This window comes from Tympanuchus pallidicinctus, unplaced genomic scaffold (assembly GCF_026119805.1).
Source record: "Tympanuchus pallidicinctus isolate F22 unplaced genomic scaffold, pur_lepc_1.0 scaffold46, whole genome shotgun sequence".
Lineage (NCBI taxonomy): Eukaryota > Metazoa > Chordata > Aves > Galliformes > Phasianidae > Tympanuchus > Tympanuchus pallidicinctus.
In genome coordinates this window covers 437,347-457,697 of record NW_026294765.1, presented here as the reverse complement: position 1 = coordinate 457,697, position 20,351 = coordinate 437,347, and the positions used below count along the sequence as shown (strand labels likewise).

The 20,351-nt window shown below is 46.9% G+C and overlaps 1 protein-coding gene across 1 annotated transcript in view; it reads left to right on the top strand.

Annotated features, from left to right (window-relative positions):
* MLLT1 (MLLT1 super elongation complex subunit) overlaps positions 1–20,351 on the top strand; it is a 29,736-nt gene that overhangs the window by 5,112 nt on the left and 4,273 nt on the right. Inside the window, exons 3-11 of the mRNA XM_052702707.1 lie at positions 853–935; positions 9,068–9,211; positions 10,596–10,721; positions 12,861–13,406; positions 16,484–16,571; positions 16,981–17,092; positions 18,063–18,162; positions 18,352–18,423; positions 20,028–20,099. Coding sequence (XP_052558667.1) covers positions 853–935; positions 9,068–9,211; positions 10,596–10,721; positions 12,861–13,406; positions 16,484–16,571; positions 16,981–17,092; positions 18,063–18,162; positions 18,352–18,423; positions 20,028–20,099 — 1,343 coding nt within the window. The remainder of the gene's footprint in view (positions 1–852; positions 936–9,067; positions 9,212–10,595; positions 10,722–12,860; positions 13,407–16,483; positions 16,572–16,980; positions 17,093–18,062; positions 18,163–18,351; positions 18,424–20,027; positions 20,100–20,351) is intronic.

Genomic DNA, 20,351 nt, shown 5'->3' with positions numbered 1-20,351 from the left:
GAATTGTGTGCAAGTGCATCCGGTTCCTGAGAGGGAGAATTTCTGTGTCGGTCTCATGTTTCTGCTGGCAGTTGCTATGTATAGCTGTGCTGTGGCCAAGTGATCCTAGAAGCCTTTAAGCTGCCTCTCACTAAGCACAAATACAGCAGTAGGCGATAGGGAGGATTTAGTGACATGAAAACACAACAGGTAGTGGAACGAGGAGCAGGAAGCACCTAGATTAATTTCTTAAAGTGATTAACTTCTGCCATCTGTATTCCTGCAGCAGGCAGCAGCAAACTGCTTCACCTCCCTCCGTTTCCACACATACGAAATTACACAGCAGTGTTTGTGTGCCCTTCAGGTTTGTTACAGGGCTTGGATGAGGCAGCTCCAAGTGTGGCTGTTACGTAATTATGAAGATGAAGCATTGCAGGAGAGCACTCCAAAGGGAAGAACCAGCAACCCTGGTTGCACGTTATCCTGTCTTGAGGAATAAATGTTGGCATCCAAGTAAATTTTCCTTTCTGTGCTGTTCACCTTTTGAAGCACTGCACTTTTTTGACGGTGGCTGTGATGGAGCAGCACAGGGATGTAATTGTATCACGGCAAAGAGGAGGGGGGAGAGCCTTACTGAGTCTCTGGCACAGTGTGTTTTATATTTCCTTTCTATGGGGGGAGCTAATCACAGATTTTCATGCTCTTCACTGAGCCCGTGGGCAGCGTCTCATTGCGGTGGTGTTTTTTCCTCCACAAAGATGTTTTAACGAAGCCATCGGTTGTCAGAGCCGCGTTTCTCATCTTACAACTTGTTTTTGGCTCAGATGAAGAGGCATTGTATTCCGAGTTAACGTTTGTGTATTCTCTTTTCAGTGTGCAAGGAGCCCCCGTACAAAGTGGAGGAGTCTGGCTACGCAGGCTTCATTATGCCCATTGAAGTGTACTTCAGAAATAAGGTAGAATCTGATTTCTGGTCTTGTAATTGTTTTGAGCTGTGCCAGAGACTGAAACTGCCTGACAGAAAGACTCTAAATTATGTGACTGTTTTATGTGTGTGTTTTTTATTACTCTAATAAATAGAATTTAACTGGGAGTTGGAACCTCCTGCCAGACTTCAAAAGAAAGCTTTTGGCAGAAATGGGATTGTATAGAAAGGTGATATCAGGACAGCGTGATGGCCCTGGAGATTCTGCACAGATATTGTGGCACTTGTGGCAGCCTTCTCTCCCATGGATAACATTAAACCCATTTAAAATATGTTTTGCAAATGTGTAAGTAAATCAGTGTAAAACACTGACTCTTAAACGTTTGGAATTGCTGTGTTGGCTGGCAGTATATTTCAAAATTAATTAATTTTTTGCAGGGTTTATTTTAATAGCTGCATAGGTATAAAATTTACGTGGCCTTGAGCCAAAGACTTGCATTTGTGGAACAGGTATTTAAAGCTGTGTTAAAAATGCTGTCATTTTGATCCAGTGTTCTTCCAAAAAAGAAAACACAAAATGGTTTAAATCTTAAGATGCACTGCCAACAAATGAGTGTTAAAATTTGGGATTTATTACTTGCTTTAAGTCTTACCACAGAGGTCACGTGCGACATGACTTGAAGAAGGTTATGAAAACAGAGATTTGGACACTTGCAGTTGTATTAACTCAGTTTCAGTTGAATTGTTTTGTTAAGCAGGGATACAGAATCTTTCTGGTTTTGATTACTACTTCAAAAAAAAAGGGGGGGGAGGGGGGGAAATGTTCTGCTTATTATTCCTGGGAGGGAACTTAGATAAGTGAAACGTTACAGCTTGAAGGTACCTCAGTAATGTGTGCTGTCCTCCCACCCCTCCAGCACTAAGCACATGAGCCCAGGTTGGCTGTGCAGAGGACCATTTATTATGACCTAATTCTATTGAGCTTCAGCATCTTTTCCACTGCACCTCCCACAAACGTGGCTGTTTTTCCCTTCTTACCCTAACTGAGCACACTGTTCTCCTGGTATCATTTTTGAATCATCAGCAGTTTAGGGCTGGTTTTCTTTTTTTTTTTTTTCTTTCACTTGCCACATTGATTTGCCTTACTTTCAGTGTGATTTAGCAATATGCCAAGTAATGAGACTGAGGAACTGGGACAAGAATTCTTTGCTTACAGCTTGGTTTTGGGTGGGTGGGGTAGGCCTCAAGGATGGGGCAGTGCAAGGATAGGGGATGAAAGCTGTTGATAGAACAGCTCTATTGCTAAGCACTGAAAACTGACTTGAATGCACAAAACCAAAAAGCAAACAAAAAAGAACACCAAAAAAAACGCCCTCACCTGGAAAGCTTAGAAGCAGTTTGATTTCTGTTGGCATCTCTGAGGTTTTGGTTGGCAATCAGGAAACTCTTTGCCTCTCTGTGTTTGACTTTGCCTCACTTCAGGTTCAAAATCTGCCTTTACATTCCTGACCAAAACATCTGAGCTTCCCTGTGCTAATTGCTTGTACCCATTGCTATGGGTGAGATATTTTGTTCTGCCTTTTTCTCTTCCTTTCTTCACCCAGTCTGTTCTCATGCCTGTCTCCTGTGGCTTCCTTTACTTCTCAGATCCTCCTATCTCATTTCTGCCTCTCCTGTATCTCCTTGTAGCTGCCCTTGTTTGCATTGTCTCCCTCTGTATGCTTTCTTTCTCTCCATTCCTTATATGCTCCTCACAGAACACAGGGCTGGCAGCTAATTTGAGCATAGCTTGGTTTTGCACCCACCAGGATCATCACTTCCCATTGCTCCTGTTAACACACCACCTCATAGTTGTTCTTTGTAGCATCAGGGACGTGATGGCTTTTATACATAAGGGTAAGAGCAGCATCTGTCCTTGGTGGAAACAATGGAAGTAGCATTTAATTTGGGAGAAGGTGGTTGGCTTTTGGCAGTTCAGTCTTCAAAAGCACGAGAAATAAGTAGAAAAACTGTTAGTTGTGAAATGCTCATCAAAAACACAGCAAAGGTACGTGTGTTGTGGAGAAGTTCTTGTTCACTGTAAGTTGTTTCATTGACTGATGGAGGGGTTCTGTCAGCAGTGTTTGAGGAAGAACGTGGGAGCTGCAGTCTTCCAGTGCTTTATTTGAGCAGAGACCTGTTTCCAGGCTCAGCTGCGAGCTTGAGACGTGTGAGCTATGCTGAAGTCATTTTAAATTTGCTTTTATTGCTTAGCAGTGATTTTTCCATCTTTATGTTGTATTTTCTGCCCATTTGGAGGCCAAGTTTGGCCCGTATGGGTGCTGGAAATTCAGAAGCTGCCCACTGAGGAGATTCAGGCTTGTCGGGTGTTCAGTGCTGAGACTGCCCAAATATGAAGAGTTCTGTGGTTATTTCCAGTGCTCGGGGCTCAAGGAAATGTAAGAGGTGAAAGACAGAACTGCAAAGGCTGGGATGCAGTAGAAGTTAAAACACATGGGTAAGAGGAGAAGGACGAATGGTGAAGGCTTAGAACGCAGTCTGATTTTCTCCTTCGTTGAAGAATGTGACATTCAAGCACCAAACAAATAAGTATTTATACTGAACGACCATATGTTCACTCTGATCTCTGTAAACCTGTTGACACTGGCGGGGATCAGCTGTTACGTGGGGAGCACATATTGTTCTGAATTGATGGCAGCACTTTGCAGCGTTTGGGTCTCATCCTTGAGTCAGTCTCTGCACGGGGGTATTATGGATTAATTTGGGGATGGGATAAAAGGGGAGTTTTGGAGCTGGCTGCCTGGGATGAGCAGGGTGGCTCTTTGTGGCCATATGCTCCCTACATTCTAGCACTTTTTGTTGATTGAAGTGTATCCTCTCCGTTGAAACAAGAGCTGTAAAGGCTTTGGGATTTGTTTATCGATGCATGTTTTGGCTTTGTAAAGGTGAGAGGGAAAAGGATTTGAAGCGGGAGTGAAGCAATCTTGGAAGGCTGATCTCTGCCATGGTTGGCTGGAACTTTTTTCCCCAGTTGAAGCCTCCTTTCTTAGCAGTTTCCTTTCTGCGTTCTAATTTGTTACTGGGATGATAAATAGTGGCTGTCAGAGCCAGCGTGCTCTTTGCTTTGGCTGATGAAAATGGGCCTGCTCACTGCTAAGGAACTGGTTTACGAAGAATGGCTTCAGTGTGTTTTTAATGAATCTCATCAGGGATTTTTCTAGGCATGGCTGCATGAAGCTGCCCACCAGCTCCTCCGGGCAGAGACCTTTCTGTGCCTGCCTGGAGTTCTTTGGAGCTCAGTGGTGCTCTTGGTCCCACTGGGGCTTTTGATTCCTCCCCATCAGACAGAGAAGTGCCAACAGAGCATTAAGAAATCCTCAAGAGCCAGCTCTTGTCCTGCATAAACACAGTTATGCCTTTGCCTTGTTGGCGTGCACTTGTCCTGCGCTGTCATGCAGCTCTTCATGAGGAGTTCTCTCAGTCGTGTCCTCCGAATCACAGAATATGCGTATTTTGAATATTGCTATAAACATGAAGGGCTCGTGTTGGCTTCTGGAGAGCCCAGGAGCCGATGCTGGGAGCTCTGCAGTCCCACTCGGTGCTGCTGGCAGCTGAAGCCCCGCAGCTGAACCTGAACAATAAATGTCAGGAGCTCAGCAGGTTAAATAATAAAGCTTCTGGAAACGCTGTTGACTAATGATACTGGATCATCTGGGAACTTTGGGACTGAAACTGTTAGTGTGTTATTTCTATTTTTAAGTCCTTTGTGTTCCTTCCTGTAACGAGGGCTGCTGCAAGTGGCTTCTGGTGCTTGAATCAATACAAACTGGGTACAACAAATGTGGGCTGTTTTTCTAATAATCTTCCCCGCCCCATTTCAGCAGTGATTCTTCTTTCTTGGCATCTTTGTCTCCAGATCCGTGTCTTGCAGTGGCACACACTTTAATCTGGAGGCTGTAGTACTACAGGTATGACTTCAGCTTCAGTTACATTTTTGATCCTAATGAAATAGGTCAGTTCTGTACCTTCATGTTATTCTGATGTAAGGCAGGCTGTCCTAATGCAGCGTGGACATGGTGTTGTGTTAAGACAGTGCCTCCCAATTTCATTATAAGAGATAAAAGGCTTCCAGTATTTACACAGCGCAGTACACGTGATGTAGGTTTTTCTGTTAGTGAAAAGGGAGGGATATGAAGAAGGCATCAGTTTGAATCTTCCAGTGAGGTTCAAACTAAAAACATACGTTTTGCCCCTTTCTGCAGTAGTTATAGAAGTGTTACATAAATGCATGCACTAATGATCCTGTCTTTCAAGTTGGAACTCAGGACGCTGTGTGTGGGTACGTGTGGCAGGAGGGGTGAAACCGAAGAGCAGCTGAGCTAAGGATGAGCTGTGTTAGCTGGAGAAGTGCTCCTAAGGAAGGTCTGTATTGATGCAGGGCATTTGTTTTACCCAGCAGATGGCTGTGTTCCTGGGCCTTTCTGGTTCCAGGGTCTGTGCAGGTGTGAGAAGGGTGCGTTTCGCCTCTCGCTGTTTGCTTGCTGTTCTGAAAGTTGTGCAGGGAGTAAAACTGGATGTTGTCTGTGCTGTAAGTGCAAGCATTTGTTGCTCACATTTTTGAGGTCTGTTCTGTATGATCTGACAACCAAACCCGCAGTGCTCCGTGTGCTGCTGAGCAGTGAATCTTTTTTTGCTTGTTTCTGTCCTAAATCCATACACGTTGTCCCTAGCTGTCCTTCCCTCTGCCCTGGCTGGAAGCCCTGTGCCGTGGCTGTGTCTGATGGAGAGGTGGCAGGCAGTGCCTGGCAAGGGAGCTTTGTCGAGCAGCAGCCAGCATCGTGTTGTGGGTTTGTGAGAGATGATGGAATGCTTCTATTTGAGCAGAGACCGTTTTCTTCACATTCAAAGAAAGCAAAAGACTTTGAACAGAAGCTGCTGCAAAATGCTGTTCAGTTATTTTACTAAACCCTGTAGAGTCTCAGCAAAGATCGGGGCGCCGTGTGAGCAGGGTGTAACATAAGGCTGCTTGCTTTAGAAGTGTATATTGCCCTATTCACTGCAAGTCTGCAGCAGGATGCAGGGCAGTCCTGAGGTTGGGTGGGGGGTGAGGAAACAGGGCTCGTTTATATGGCATTACCAACCAGGTCCAGCTGAATGGCCCCAGTTGGGCTGGATGTGTGGCAGAAGGGAAGTGCTGCTGGATGTTATGGTTATTGAATAACCATGAGGCTGCTTCCTTGGTGTGCTAGATTTCGGTAGATAATTTTGTTTTATGGCTTTCTAAAAGTGATTTGTGAACTGTATGCACACGCTGCAGCGAAATCCTTTCGATTTGTGTTCGGTGGCAAAGGGCACACCCTGCCTGCAAAACAGGAGGAAATTTTAACAAAAGGCTGAAAAATTCCTGCTCTTACGAACAGTGCCAGAAGAACTTTAACCCATTGCTTCAGAACTCGAAAGAAAAACAAAGCAACTCCACCGGTCAGAACTGCAGCAGCTGTCAGTGCAGGCAGGAAGCTGGAAGTAGTGAAAATAAAGCCTAGCAGGCTCAGGTTTGGGGGTCGGCGGTGGGGCAGGCGGTGCTCACACGTGCAGTTTGGCACTGGCTGGGCCCTAATGCGATGGCACACCTGTCTGCTGTGCCTCTCCCAGCTGAGCTTTAAGGGTAGACGTGGACTGGATGTAAGGCTTACGGTTTTTCTCAGAGGGAAGGAAAATGCCCACAGAAAGCCTCTCTCTTTGGTTTTGCTCAGCAGCAGCAAGGCTTAAATATGGGAAGGTGGAATCCTCTCAGAGCAAAGCTTGTCTCTGCTCTATGGGTGCTACTCAGTCAGTCAGGAGTAGATAAGTGGTGCTGCTGTGTGAAAACTGCCTGGAAAATGTGTGAATCCCAACATCTTATTCGGAAAGATTCCAAAGGTGGCTTTCTGTTAGAGGATGTGGAGGTCCAGATCAATCAGCTTTCTTCTTTCTTTCTTCCCCCCCCACCTCCTGCTCTTAATGGTTGTTTAGAAGGGAAAACCTTTTAGGGAAGACCGGATGGGTTAAGCTTTGGAGTGCTGTGAGCTGTAATCATTAGCAGCCAGTGAAGGCAGTAAAGGGTGTTTATTTGCAGCTTTTAGCTTTGAGACTTTTGTACTCCTCCTTTTAGGAGTGCTGTAAGCTCAACCATTCACTTGGATGAGGTCTTCTGATGTCCTGGGCTGATACAAAGGATATTTTAATGGCAGTGGTGTTTGTCTGGGATTTGGTTCCCAGATGGGTCATCAGCTGAGAGCTGCAGAAAGAAGTGTTTAAAAGCTGCCTGAATTTTAGAAAAAAATCAAGGGGAAAACAAACCAAACATCACAGCTCATCACAGAGATCTGGTAAATATTTGGGATGTTCTGTGAGAGCCTGTATGGAAAAAAAAAAAAATAAAATAAAAAAATGAAATACCTGAGACAAAAGGGAAGTGAATCTTCCCTTTTTTTCCTCCTGCTCTCAAAGCAAAGGGGCAAAATGACAAAGCAGAGCTCTGTGTGCCATAAGGGCCTTTGACCAAAGCCTGCTTCTGCTAATGCATCCGAGATCAATTGATTCCATGTTGTAAAGCAGGAAAAGCGTTTTAGAAACAATTCCTAGGCCACATTTGGATTACTGTTCATCCTTCATTTAAGTTTATTAGACTTTGAGGGACTCTTTACAGCTGCTGTTTTAACTCCAGCATAGGCACACACACGCCGAGCTTGCTAATGATTTGGTTAATGAGGACAGGTTTTGTAGCAAAGAAGAAAAGGACGAGGGGGGTTTTCTTCCCATTCCTATGTTGTAGCAGGCACTGAATGCTTTCAGGTGGCACTGGGCTCCTCAGGACCTTCCCAGGAGATGTTCTGCAGACCCTCGTGTCGGTAGCATGCTCTTATTTGTTAATTTGAGACTCTTTTATTGCGTGTGGCTGCTTAGATGTCTGCCTTCCCCTGTCTGGGGAGACCTTAACTCCCAGGTGGGCTTACAGTGCTGACTTTGATGTAAACCAGGTGTGGCAACGGCACTTTTCATTATTAGGAGAATAGTTTGTACAAGCAGTGGCTTATTTAGGGATGCTGGCATCCCGTAAGCAAGCAGCAGGAATCAGTGTGGTCTGAAGCTGTTTGTTGCTTCAACCTATTTTCAGCAAATCTAATGGCTCGGGCTGGAAGCCTGCGGCATCTGTTCCCATCCAACAATGCAGCTACACCAGGAAATCGAGCTGCTGGATATGAATTGTGGAAAAGACTGCTGTGCAGCTGCTTGATGTTGCGCATTGAATGGGGCATATGGGATGCATTCATGTAAATACTGAATGTACTGTAGCAGGAGAGTCGATTTTGCCACCGTGGAGTTTTCATCTTGAAATGCAGAATGCAGGGTAAGGCCAGGAAATGGCATATCGACGTTCTGCAGTGCAGACACAGCACGAAGTGTTTGCCACTGGGGGAGAGGGAGCGAAGGGATTTCAGTTCGTGTGCGGCCAGCGCACAGCTTGTGCTCCTGCAGCAGGTGGAGCAGAACCAGCGAGGCACAGAGGATCCCCACAGAGGATCCCCAGCGTGCACACAGCTCGGGATTGCTTGAGTGGAAGTGCTCTTGGAAAGTTCAAAAGGCCTGGGTAGCTCCCATTCAGCCCCTGCTGTATGCACAGTGAGTGGGGTTTTACCACATGAGTCATCCTTTTGCCATTGTGTTTCATCTTTTCCCCCGTAGCCGCGGAGATCCTGCAAGTTCAGAAGTTCTAAATAAAGGGTTATGGGTTTTTTCATGCTGATAGTTGTAGTTGAATTGCTTCCTGGAGGAGCTGCATTTGATTAAAAGCAGAGCAGCAGATAAAAGTTGTGAAGTTGCTTTCCTAGAATGACTTAATGCCTTCAAACAGCACGTTGCAGTCGCTGTCCTTCTCTGTGAGTTTCTTTTGCAGCAGAAGCAGTGCCCGAGCTTCTGGTGGAAGGTATGTGAGCTCAAGCTGGAGGTGCAAGCTGTTTATTTTCCAGCCTTGGAAAGTGCTCTGATCTCATGATGCAAAACGATGAATGCAGCACTTATTCGGTGGTTTATTTGGGATTCTCTGGAGTGACTGTCTGCATCCTCTGACTCAGGGTGCTTGCCAAACGTCTTCCTTTTTCCCAAAGTCTGTCTTGTTTTTAGGAGGAGCCGAAAAAGGTTTGTTTCACATACGACCTGTTTTTAAACTTGGAGGGAAATCCACCAGTGAACCACCTGCGTTGTGAGAAACTGACTTTCAACAACCCCACCAAGGAATTCAGACGCAAACTTATTAAGGCTGGAGGGGTAAGTGCCAGAGGGATCAGAGAGCTGAAGAGGTGCTGCTCGGATGTGTGGGGATTTAGTTTTGTTCCGAGGTTTCTTTCTCCTTGCGTGCAGCCCAGTAAGCTGCAGCTCTCTGCCTTTGTTGAAAGGGCCCTGCCAGCTTTCACTGCTGGTGATGGGAGCGCAGCGCTAGGAGCAAAACGAAGCCGTTGCTCGTGTGATTAGTGGTGCTTTATTTTCAATTAAAATGTGGCTGTTAACATCAAAGCAATGAGACCCCCTCTGGAAATGCAGATCTGTGGATGCTGCGTGCTGTCTGGTGGGCAGTCAGGGTTATCTGTGACCTTCCAGTGTCACGAGATGCATCTGGACAGAAGAGCTCGAGGAAGAGAGAGGCTTCCAGTGTATTTTTACTCCTCTTGGCCACGGGGAAGCTTAATAGATAGCATTTCTTGGTCAGTGAATGTCCTCTAAAGCTGGGTTTGGCTGCTTGTGACTTAGCTAATAAAAAATTAATGGAAAATACTGGAACTTAGAGGAAAAATGGGTGTGGGAAGGAGGGAAAAAAAAAAAAGCTGTACTCTTGAAGGCACAATAAGGATGTGAGTTCCAACATACAGTCGTTGGATAAACTGTTACTTCTGGGAAATTAATATGCAGTGATAGACTAAAGAAATTATCCTGAAAGAGGCAAATGAGTACAAGCCAGCCAAGCAGTACACGAAGTTTTGAAACACAGACATTGTCATGGCTGTCCTGAGACACCCCCATATTTAACAATGTATAATTCTGGTTTCTTTAAGGACTTTATTCAGGATGGTCCCCGTGGCTGGCCGAGTTTTCTTTGGAAAAGCATCTTTCCAGCCTGAAGAATAAAATGTGTATATATAAGTTTCAGTAATAAATCTCAGGAGTAGTAAGTACTCCAAGCTACCTGTCCTGATCTTCCCCATAGAGGAGATAAGGAGGGATGCTGTTTCGTGCAGGTCAGCACTTGGTCTTACGGTCCTGTCAAGGGAAGTGCCCAAAGTCTGCTGGTGTCTGTTTGTTTTTTAATGAAGGAAGTGTTGCTCCTTCCTTCCAGGTTTCCCTCGATCCCTGTTTGCAAAGTAAGAGCATTTGCTGCAGAATACACAGTTTCTGCCTTTATGCTCAGAATATAGGGGTTTCCTTTAGGAAAGGTGTTGATACTGCATGCTGTCTTTTATTCATGGTATTTCAAGAGTTGCCTTGAGACTGAGCATCTGGAACTGTCCAGACAACCTCTGCAGTCTCTAAGGTAGAAACAATAAGCGTATAAAAGATGAGCAGCAGTGTGCTCACTGGGCAGGTGACTGGCTATAATCACGTGTTAATGGTCTGCTCAGCTTCACTCAGCCCTGTTTATCCTCTTCTTCACTACCAGGTGATGGTAATGCCAGAGGGAGCAGAAACTGTTTCAAGGCCCAGTCCCGATTACCCCATGTTGCCCACAATACCGCTCTCTGCCTTCTCCGATCCCAAGAAGACCAAACCATCCCATGGGTCAAAGGTCAGTGAAACCTGCTTTTGTTGCCTTGAGCTGAAGAGTTCTTTCACAACGAGCTAACAAGAGTTGTTCAGTAGCTGCTTCTAGCTGGTTCTGCCTCTGAAAAGCTTTCCCTTGTGCTCTGAAGTTCAGTCCTGGGGTGATCTATATTGTTCCCATTTCACTGCAGCTTTTTCCTAGTAGGAGCTCGTCCTGGTTTCCCTGGGACAGGGGTGATTTTCTCCATAGTACCTGGTATGATGCTGTTTTCCCAGTAATTAAAAGGAGGTGGAGTCATCGATGACAGAGGCTGTCACCCTGTGTAAGCCTGAAATAAGAACGTCCATCAAAGAGTTCAGAACTTCTTTTCTTAGTATTATTTAATACCAGAGTAATGCAGCAAAGACAGCTTTGGAAATCTGTACATAAATGTGTCACTCAGTTCCAAACCAGTTAATGGACTGGAACTTACAGTGTCAGCTGCATCAGTCCTTTATTTGCCCTCTGAACTTAAGGAAACCTTTTTATGATTTGGTAGGTTTATCTAAAGAAAAATTTAGGGGGGAAAAAAAACCAAAATACGTAATTCAATTGGACGGGGAGGTCTTGGTGAGCTGTGTCTTCCTACTGAAGTGCAGTAGCAGATTGAGTTGTACTGAATGTTTTCTGGTTGTTCAGAGTTGTCCTTAATGCTGAAGATGAGCTGTGTGGCTCTTCTGCTTTCAGTTCTGTAGGTCTGGGGCTTTCAGTCTCACAGCAGGCTGATCAGACGCTCAGCTCTTCCTCTGTCATTAGAACTGCTTGGCATCGTGGTGTAAAAAGCATCAAGTATGTTTGGCCCAGCTGGTGATTTCAGGATTCTGTGTTTGCCTCAGCAGTTTGTAGCTCCTGAGAGGTTCAGGAGAAGCTTAAGCTTTCTTTGTCACTTGTGTAATAAGGCTGCTTTTGTGTAATTCTATGCAGGGGTGTGAATCCACGGGCAGTGTGCTCTGAAGCTGATTACATAGCCTTTATCAGTCCCAAATGTTAGCAGCAAAGTGTTTTTTGGTGTAATTCCACCCTGATACCCGCTTTCTTCAAGGCTGTGAGCACTCCTGGTGCTTTGAGCACGCCTTCTGACATGCTGAAGCAGGATAAAGATGACTTACCTGGTAGTGCCTGATTTAATTTTGGTCAGGAATTACCCATTAGAAAATGGAGAAGACAAAAGAGAAGTGAAGGGCTCTGATGCTGTCAATGTTTTACAGGCTGGTGCCGATTCTGTGACTAATGGGGTGGGGGGACCCACGGACCCACAGCCTAGGGAAGGGGGCAGGGGGAAAAGGGGAAAGGGCAGGGAGATGGGAGATGGGCCTGAAAGCAAAACAGCAGCAACGATCTGAGGAGGAAAGAGAATTTACTAAATAAGATGTCAGGATGCAGGTTGACACAATATATTGCATCAATATAGTAAGTATTGAGGCTAATAAATAGAATGAGAGCATCCAGAACCAAAGGCCTTACTGTAATGCTGAAGGCAGACAGGAGGGAGGAGCACACGACTGCAGAGATGAGCAGAAAGGGAAAAAGAAGATGGCTTGTGAGTGCAGTTTTATCTTTCCCTCTGGACAGAAAACGGAAGCAGAAGAGTGCAGAGTCCTCTGGGCTGTGTAGTCGGTTCTCTTTGGAGACAGGAATGCCCAGAACTACCAACAATCCTGGAGCTGGAGCATTAACTCGTTAACTCCCAGTGCTCTACGTGATGTTATGATGTGGAATATCAATAATAAAAACCATAAAACCTTGACAGGCAGAAGCTCTGGTGAGAATTGCCAGTAGCTACAGCCTGTGAGTCTGCTCCTCCAGGCTGCCCTCTGAGGTGCCCTCAGATGTTAACCCTGCACATTAACTCTGTGTCGTCCTTCTAAGGGCCGTAGGGAGGAGCAGGTGGTGGTGAAATGTTTCACCCTGTGCTGAGGCCGATGTTTGTCTGCTGTCATTTTTTGCCCAAAAACTTGAGGGAAGCCTGAATGTCTGCCCAGATGTTTATGAGTACATTTGCGATCAGTGGGTGTATGTCTACATGAAACAGAGGCTTTAGTGTGATACATGAGAATGAAATTCTGCACAGAATAAAAAACCAATGTCATACTAAGCTTGCATATTTCTGTTGCTAAATCTTAGGATGCCAACAAGGAAAGCAGCAAGGCATCCAAGCCACACAAAGTAACCAAGGAGCACAGAGAGAGGCCGAGGAAAGACTCTGAGAGCAAAAACTCCTCCAAAGACCTTGAAAGAGAACAAAACAAACCTTTGAAGGACTCCTCCAGAAAACCAACAGAGAACAAACTGCCTAAGGAGGAGAAGGCGCCTCCGAAAGCTGCTTTCAAGGAACCAAAACTGGCTGTGAAGGAAACCAAACTGGAGAACACCTCTCCAAAGGGTGGGCCGCAGCCGGAGCTGAAGTCTTCCAGCAAGAGGCCTTCCAACGTGGAGTCACCAAAGCCCAGTGCCAAAAAACAAAAGAAGAGCAGCTCCAAAGGGGTAAAGAACATCCTGGGGACGTCTCCCAGAACCTCGTCTTCCTCGTATCCAGAGAAGAAACAAACCAAGGAGAAGATGAATGCCAAAGTGGAAAAGGTAAAATCTGAAAGCGAGGCCAAGGAGATCAAAAAGCCAGTGGAAATGGAGGAGTCGAATTCGGAGGATGAGAATTCTTTCAAGTCAGAGGTGAGTGCAGATCGGTGCCTTACGATAATGTGATGGTTTTGAATCTGATCCGAGTCCATCAATGGGGCAAATAATTTCACTTCTGCTTTCTTCTTTTCAGAAACAGCCTAAAAAATGTAAAGAGCTCTTCCTGCCATAGCCTGTAAGCAGTGTTATTGGCTAACGCTCAAATTACAACCACGTGCCATTAAATCTAAATAACTTGTGTTGTAAAACAAACCAAATTATGTTATTCTACTACTATTTTAAAAAGCTGTCTAAATATTTTTTTCCTCTTTACAACGAAGAACATTCCTCACCCTCTGTCTTCAGAAAATTGTTTTCCCAAAGAAGGCAAAAAATAGGAGGGGAAAGACACGACCCAGGTCCAGACAGACTGCTTCTCTTGTGTGCTTTTATTTACTATAAAGAGGCTGTATATCTTCTAATGGGATTCCTGGGTTTGTATCGCATGGGTTTTTGGACTGCTTGCTTCTTTGAGAAAGGTTGGTTTGACTCGAGTGAATCTGCTGGGGATGATTTGCATTGTGGTTTAAACAGCGCGGTGGGGCTGTGAGCACGGATGTTTATTTGAGAAAGGGTTTTCACAGAAAATTTCCAGTCGAGGAGTTTGTTAGGGAAGTGCTAATTAAAGATAATCTGCAAAGATTTTTCCAGATCAAAGTGTGAATTTAGGGGATTAGAGAGAAACTGCTTCTCTCCGTTTAAAGCTTTGCAACCAGAGCGCAGCAGTGTGTGCTGAGCCCCTTGTCTGTGCACAAGGTGCACGGCGCTCTGTGCAAGGTTCAGTTCTCTGCCGACCTCTGAGCCCTGGAAGTTTTGTACTTGGTTATTTCTCAGGTCTCCTCCCCTGGGGCTCAGCCCACAGCTGTAAGCTGGCAGTGGTGGTAAGGCTCTGTGAAACCACGGCCCCTGTTTGTGTCTGCTGCAGCCCTGCCCTGTGCCCACCACGCTGCGCGTGCCTCCGTCCTCCCCTGCACCAGCTCTGCTGTCTGTTGGATGCTTTGCAGAGCCCTTGGAGTGTGAGCCCGGGAGGAGAGGAATGCTCAGGGAGTTGGAGGGCAAAGCGTGGCAGCTGCCAGTCGGACCAGCTTGGGTTTCTGTGGAACGTGAAGCATGGGGATCTGACTGCATAATGCATTGGCACCGGCAGCAGAGAAAGCTGCAGGAGTTCTTTTTCCATCCTGGGGGGCTCTTTTTGCTCCCAAGGCTGCAGTTTGCTGCTCCGTGGTTTGTGCTGGTACAGCTGTTTGTGGATCTGTGTGGTAAGCCACATCACTAAAGTGAGTGAGCAGCTGGAGGTGGACCGGGGCCCGGAAACTCTTAAATCAGCTTTGCTGCTGAAGCCAACACATTGTGCAACGTGCTCTGGGGCTGCAGCTCCTCACTGCTCTGAGCTGACATCCTCGCAGGCTGCTGCTGAAAGGAACAGCCTTGCTCTCATTTGTGCTGCTGGCATGCGAGCTCGTGTGACTGCAGAGGGCTGGAGGAGTTCCTCCTTCCATTTCAGCCCCGCTGAAAGTTGGTTGTGCCTTTCTGTGTATTTGATTTTTTTCCATCGAGACCAGTTCCCTGATGTGGCCTCGTGCTTGGCTGCCTAAATGCTGGTGCTGACAAAATTGAGAGGCTGAGACGTGGGAGCAGGATTGCTTCTTCCCTTTGTTGGTGGGAGCTTTGTGCCGTCGTGGTGAGCTGGATGGGCTGGGTGCCTTGGATGGCTGCAGCAGCCCAGGGGGGTAAAGCAGGAGGAGGAAGGGGCTGCCCAGTCCCTGCCTGCTGCTTCTCCAGTCCTGGTGGGTCATTGCAGGGGAACACCTGGTTATGACAGGTTAGCAGGAATGAAGGTGATGGGATGGAATCTGAGGGCAGGACACGAGCACTGTGTTCTCTGATCTTAAAAATAGTGCTCTTCGCTTTGTGGTAATTTTTCTCAGCAAACAAGGCTGCCATGTGCCACTATGTCAGAAACTGGCATTAAATCCTTCTGCTTTGCTGCCAGACAGTTGACAAGGGTGACGCCCATTTTTATGTCCCCCATCCACTCCTTTTCCTCTCTCAAAGCTGAACAAATGCAGCTCGAACCTTTGGATGAAAAACTGTAGGGAAGGACTGAGTGCTGAGATGGAAATCCTTCTGCTGCTTGGACTTCTTAGTGCCTGAAGCTGCTGATGTGCCTCTGCCTGCTGATGGATCATTCTGAGAGCATGAATGTGTGCTGTGACAAATCTCATCCACCAGCGAGGATGTGAGGGTTATCTGTGGCAGGATTTGGTAGCAGAGATGATAGCTGGGTTCCCAAGAACGAAATGGAAACATTAAATTTCCAGGGAATTACTCCTAAAAAAGCCCCAAACCAGCGGGGTGGCGCAGGAAGTCAAGAATCTTTATCCTCGATTGCAGAGAGGCAAAAACCCTCCGGTTATTGCTGCAGTCACTGCTGCTGGGGAGGAAATGGTTATTTGCCTCCACTGCCACCTCGTGGCCCTCACGTTGCAGCACCCGAAGGCTCTGCTGCTCCTGGTCTTGTTTAGAAACTTGGTGTAGCATTAAACCTTTGTTCCTGGATGCTGTCAGTAGTACTGGTGCTTCGAGCTCTTTATTCACACGCGGTGCAGTGTGGTGGGGCATCAGTGCTGCCTGCTGGGCCAGCTTCACAGGAGTCAGCTGATCTGTGCTGTCAGAACGAACTGGCAGCAATGCAGTGCATCACTCAGGTCAACACAGAAACGACCGTTTGGAGGACGTGGTGACACACTGGAATAACTTTGAAATCTTGGAACTGTGTGGGTTGGGTCCCTTTCTGTGCTCAGTGGGTTAAAATCTGTGCAAATCCTGGGGGAAAACTGGCACTGTGATGGGGGGGCGTCCATCTGCCACCTTCTGACACCACTCTGAGGTGAGCAGCACGGAGGGTTTTGTCGGGAGCTGTTGGTGCCACAGATGTTGTTTTTGTGTACCTTGCACGTTGTGTGTGCTCTGTAATGTCAGTGATGTACGACGCTGTGTTTGTGCTCTGTGATTCTCCAGATTAGAAGGATTAAGATTCTTTTTCTTTTTTCCTTTTATGGGGGGTTAAGTCTGTCCAGTCCAGCCCTTCCAACTCCAGCTCCAGCTCCGACTCCAGCTCCGACTCCGACTTTGAGCCATCTCAGAACCACAGTCAAGGTGTGTTGCCAGAACTGAAGTGCGTTACAGTCGTCCTTGCGTAAAACTGAAAGGCTTTTGAAAATTAGACCTGCTCCCCAGCATCGTGCAGCAGGTTCACGTGGTTTCTTCTATGGAAGTGTGTGTTGAAGCTGTGATGCTTCAGCAGAAGGCAGTAAGGTCGTAGTGTAAATACAAACGAGCATGTTCCTTGTTTTGGCAGTTATTAGCCATCAGGACTGGGCTCTTTCCCCCACCGACTTTGCTTTCTGCCTCAGTGGGTGTTGCAAAATTGAAACAGCAGTGTTGTCTCCTTGAGAAACCTTGCTTGACGTTAATGATAACGAATCCAATCCGTGTCAGAGTTTGGCTGCAGTTCTGCTGCCTGTCTCACGGACAGGTGCTGCAGCTCTCTCTCCTCTGCTCGCAGGGCCGCTGCGCTCCATGGTGGAGGATCTGCAGTCGGAGGAGTCCGATGATGACGACAGCTCCTCAGGGGAAGAGGCAGCAGTCAAAGCAAACCCCGTCAGCCGGGATTCCAGGTGGTACCGAATCACGATGGGTGTCTGCTGTCCCTTTGCCCTCTGTGTTTGGTATTTTTGTTAGGGAGAATCGAAGCCATAGGGTTCTGCGTGATGGGAGAGTGAGGGAAAGAGGCAACGCAGGTGTGGCGGTGAAAGCAGCGGGGTGAGAACAGCAGTGGGTAAGGAGAGATGAGTGGAGCTCAAAGAGGAAGCTGCTGCGAGGTGCTGTGTGGAGCTTGCAGGTGTGAGTGACTGAGCTCCTCAAAATAGTCACCTAATTGCCATCCTCAGATCTGTGCCGCACGGAATGGTGCGTGGCAGCTTTCATCTGCAGAGATCAGAGGAGTGTTGTGGGTGCTGTCAGCGTGTGCCGCTCACATTTGTGCTGCTGCTTCAGAACTGAGAGGTCTTCATCTCCACTGATGGTGCAGGCTGACAGTTGGTTGCTTGGCTCCCACGGGACTTGTTTAACAGCTGCTTCCTGCTTTAGTCAGTGAAAATAGTTGAATTTTGTCCTTCTGCCCTCAGGAAGAGCTGCTGTAGCCAAAACCTGGAGTCTTAGGCTGAATATTTGAAGCCATGCGCTTGGACAAGATAGCAGCTGCAGATTGCAAGTGGTGTTTGTGTTCCACAACAACCAAAAAATCCTTTGTATTTTGCCATTATCAGCTAACTTATTATCAGGAAAGGAGATTTCTTCTAAAGCACAATTTTTATACTGTTGAGGGGATGAGCGGCGGCTTTAGAAACTCATCAAAAGTAGGATGCAGCTGTTGGGCAGGAGAAGAACGGGATTAAAGAGGAAATCTCAAAGGTCATAGCAGAAACACTAAGGTGATGTGTTGTCTTTACCCTTCATCTGGGCAGCGTAGGGTTCAGTGATGAGGAACAGAATTAGTGGGAATTAGTTTCCCTTAGCTGTCACCCAAACCACGTGGACTTCCTGAAGCTTCCTGTTGATGCTAATTCTGTGCTGCTTGTTTTTCAGACTGAGCCTCAGCGACAGTGACAGCGACAACAGTGCGGACTCCTGCCTGCCCAGTCGAGAGCCTCCCTCTGCTCAGAAGCTGCCCCCAGCAAACAATAAGGTACGGCAGCTGCGTGCCCACACAGCACTGCTTCCTGCTCTGTGTTCAGGGCCTGGTGTGAGCTGTGAGTAGCAGCAGTGCTCCTCTGTTCCGCTGTGAGGTAATTTCAGTGCTGTGCACGCAGGCTGTTGAAGCAGCACGTTGTCTGAACTCACGTTTGTCCCTGCTGTTGATTTGTGTTGCCCTCAGGCATCTGGAAGAAAAAGCCCGGAGTCTTGTAACAAACCAGAGAAGATCCTGAAGAAGGGAACCTACGACAAGGTGTGTGTGAGGATTTGCACATCGTGGTACTGCTGTGTAGAAAACAGCTGGAGGTGGCCAAGCTGATTCACGTTGCTCTGTGCTGGCAGGTTAACAGCTCGAGTGTAATGATAAACAGATGTTGAAAGGACAGACGTGGGAGAGGGACACCATAGGAGCTGTGTGCATTAGACTGGGACACCCCCGTGTCTTTGCCATGTGCAAGATGTTAAAATGGTTTTATTTGCCCTTTGTGTGACCCACTGGTGTGGCTGCTGCTGCAGTAGTGAGCACCTATTCATTACAAGGCAGTTTTCATCTGCCTTTGATCTTACAAATTAAAGATTGGATTTTCTTTGGAGCTCTGCTTTGCTGTTTTAGTTGAATTCTTTGTTTGCTGAGTGAAATTCCCTTCTTTCTTCCCTCCAGGGAAAGTCAAGCAGTGTGTATGCGTGCTGCTTTTAAGCAAATACTCAAATCTCGAGTTGTCCAGGATGTTCTCCCCACGGTGGTTTATTTTTGTCCCATAAATCAAGCAGGAGCTTTAATGCTTTTCTTGAGTCTAATCATGGAGATCCTTAAACTAATCAGTCTGTAGCTCTTCCCCTTTTTTAACACGCTTCCAGCAGGAGAATAGATCACAGGATAAATGTTTGATGTTGGTTTAAGTGTGGTATTGGAGGTGCTAATCTCCTGCTGGCTGCACAGCCTTTACCACTGATACTGTTAATGTAGCTGAGATAGCTTATCTGAGCAGAGCTCCGTAGGTAATGGTGTCTTTTATTAGACTACTTAATGCAGATAGAAGGGGACACCCTCGAGACCCATCGAAGGGAGAGGGCCTGAAATATCATCAGCTTTTACAGCTGCCAGTGTTTTTGTGAAGATATTAACCCTCCCACAAAGTGAAGCGTTCCGTACAGCTGCAGTGTTCTGGGAGAAATGCTTTTCTGTGCATAGCTGTGTTAGGGGGAAGCCATGTCTCACAGCTTTTTTGTTTTCCTCCTGCCTTGGTACAATTACTTACATGGGTTCAATTTTGCTGATACAGACACGAACAACTCTGAGAGTGCTTTAGAAATTAAGAACCCATCCCCTGTGAGCAGCAGGGGCTGCAGTGTTGAGATTAAAAATGAAAAAGCAAAACCAGCCGAACGGCCCCTTATATAAGAGCAGTAAAAATGATGCTGAGCTCATAAACCATCCTGGGCTCCCCATTGTGTTGCACACAGGCTAATGAGGAGCACAGCACTGCAGCTGAACACTGCTCGTCTCTGTGCGTTGGTGCAGCTTTCCTCAGCAGTGAGTTACTGGCGTGCCCTGCTGATGGAGAGCTGCACTGAGCTTCACCACGATGCATTTCACTGCGTTGAGCTGCTCTGAGCTCAGAGGTTCTGAACAGAGGCTTTTTTTAACGAAGCAGCCGAGCTGGTGGTGTTCAGACATCTGCATTGGTGTGAGGTCTGTGGTCTCCCAGCACTTGATAGAGTAGAGGAGGCAGCACAAAGTGTAGGGTGAAACGGGTTAGGAGCGCGTCTGAAAGAGCCTGGAGCTGCTCCCATCGCTTTGGCGGTCACACAAACCTGCCACGTGTGTCACTGTTTCTGTTCCTGCCTCCTTTACAGGCCTACACTGATGAATTAGTGGAGCTTCACAGGCGACTCATGGCACTACGAGAGCGCAATGTGCTGCAGCAGGTAGAGATCATTGGTCAGCTTTCTGTACTCTGGTAAACTCCGTGTCCAAGGGTCTCAGGCAGACCCCTGTGATGCTTGGCCTTTCGCTGCCTCTCCTTCTTGAGATGGTCTGGTTCACTTTAAACGCAGATCTGTAGAAAAAAAATCAGATGTGCATGCGTTGCTTTTGTTGAAAAAGGCACAGAAGTGTGGTTTGTGCATCTCTGTCGTTCTGGTAGCTGTCCCAAAGCTGGGCTGTCTGATGGCAGAGGA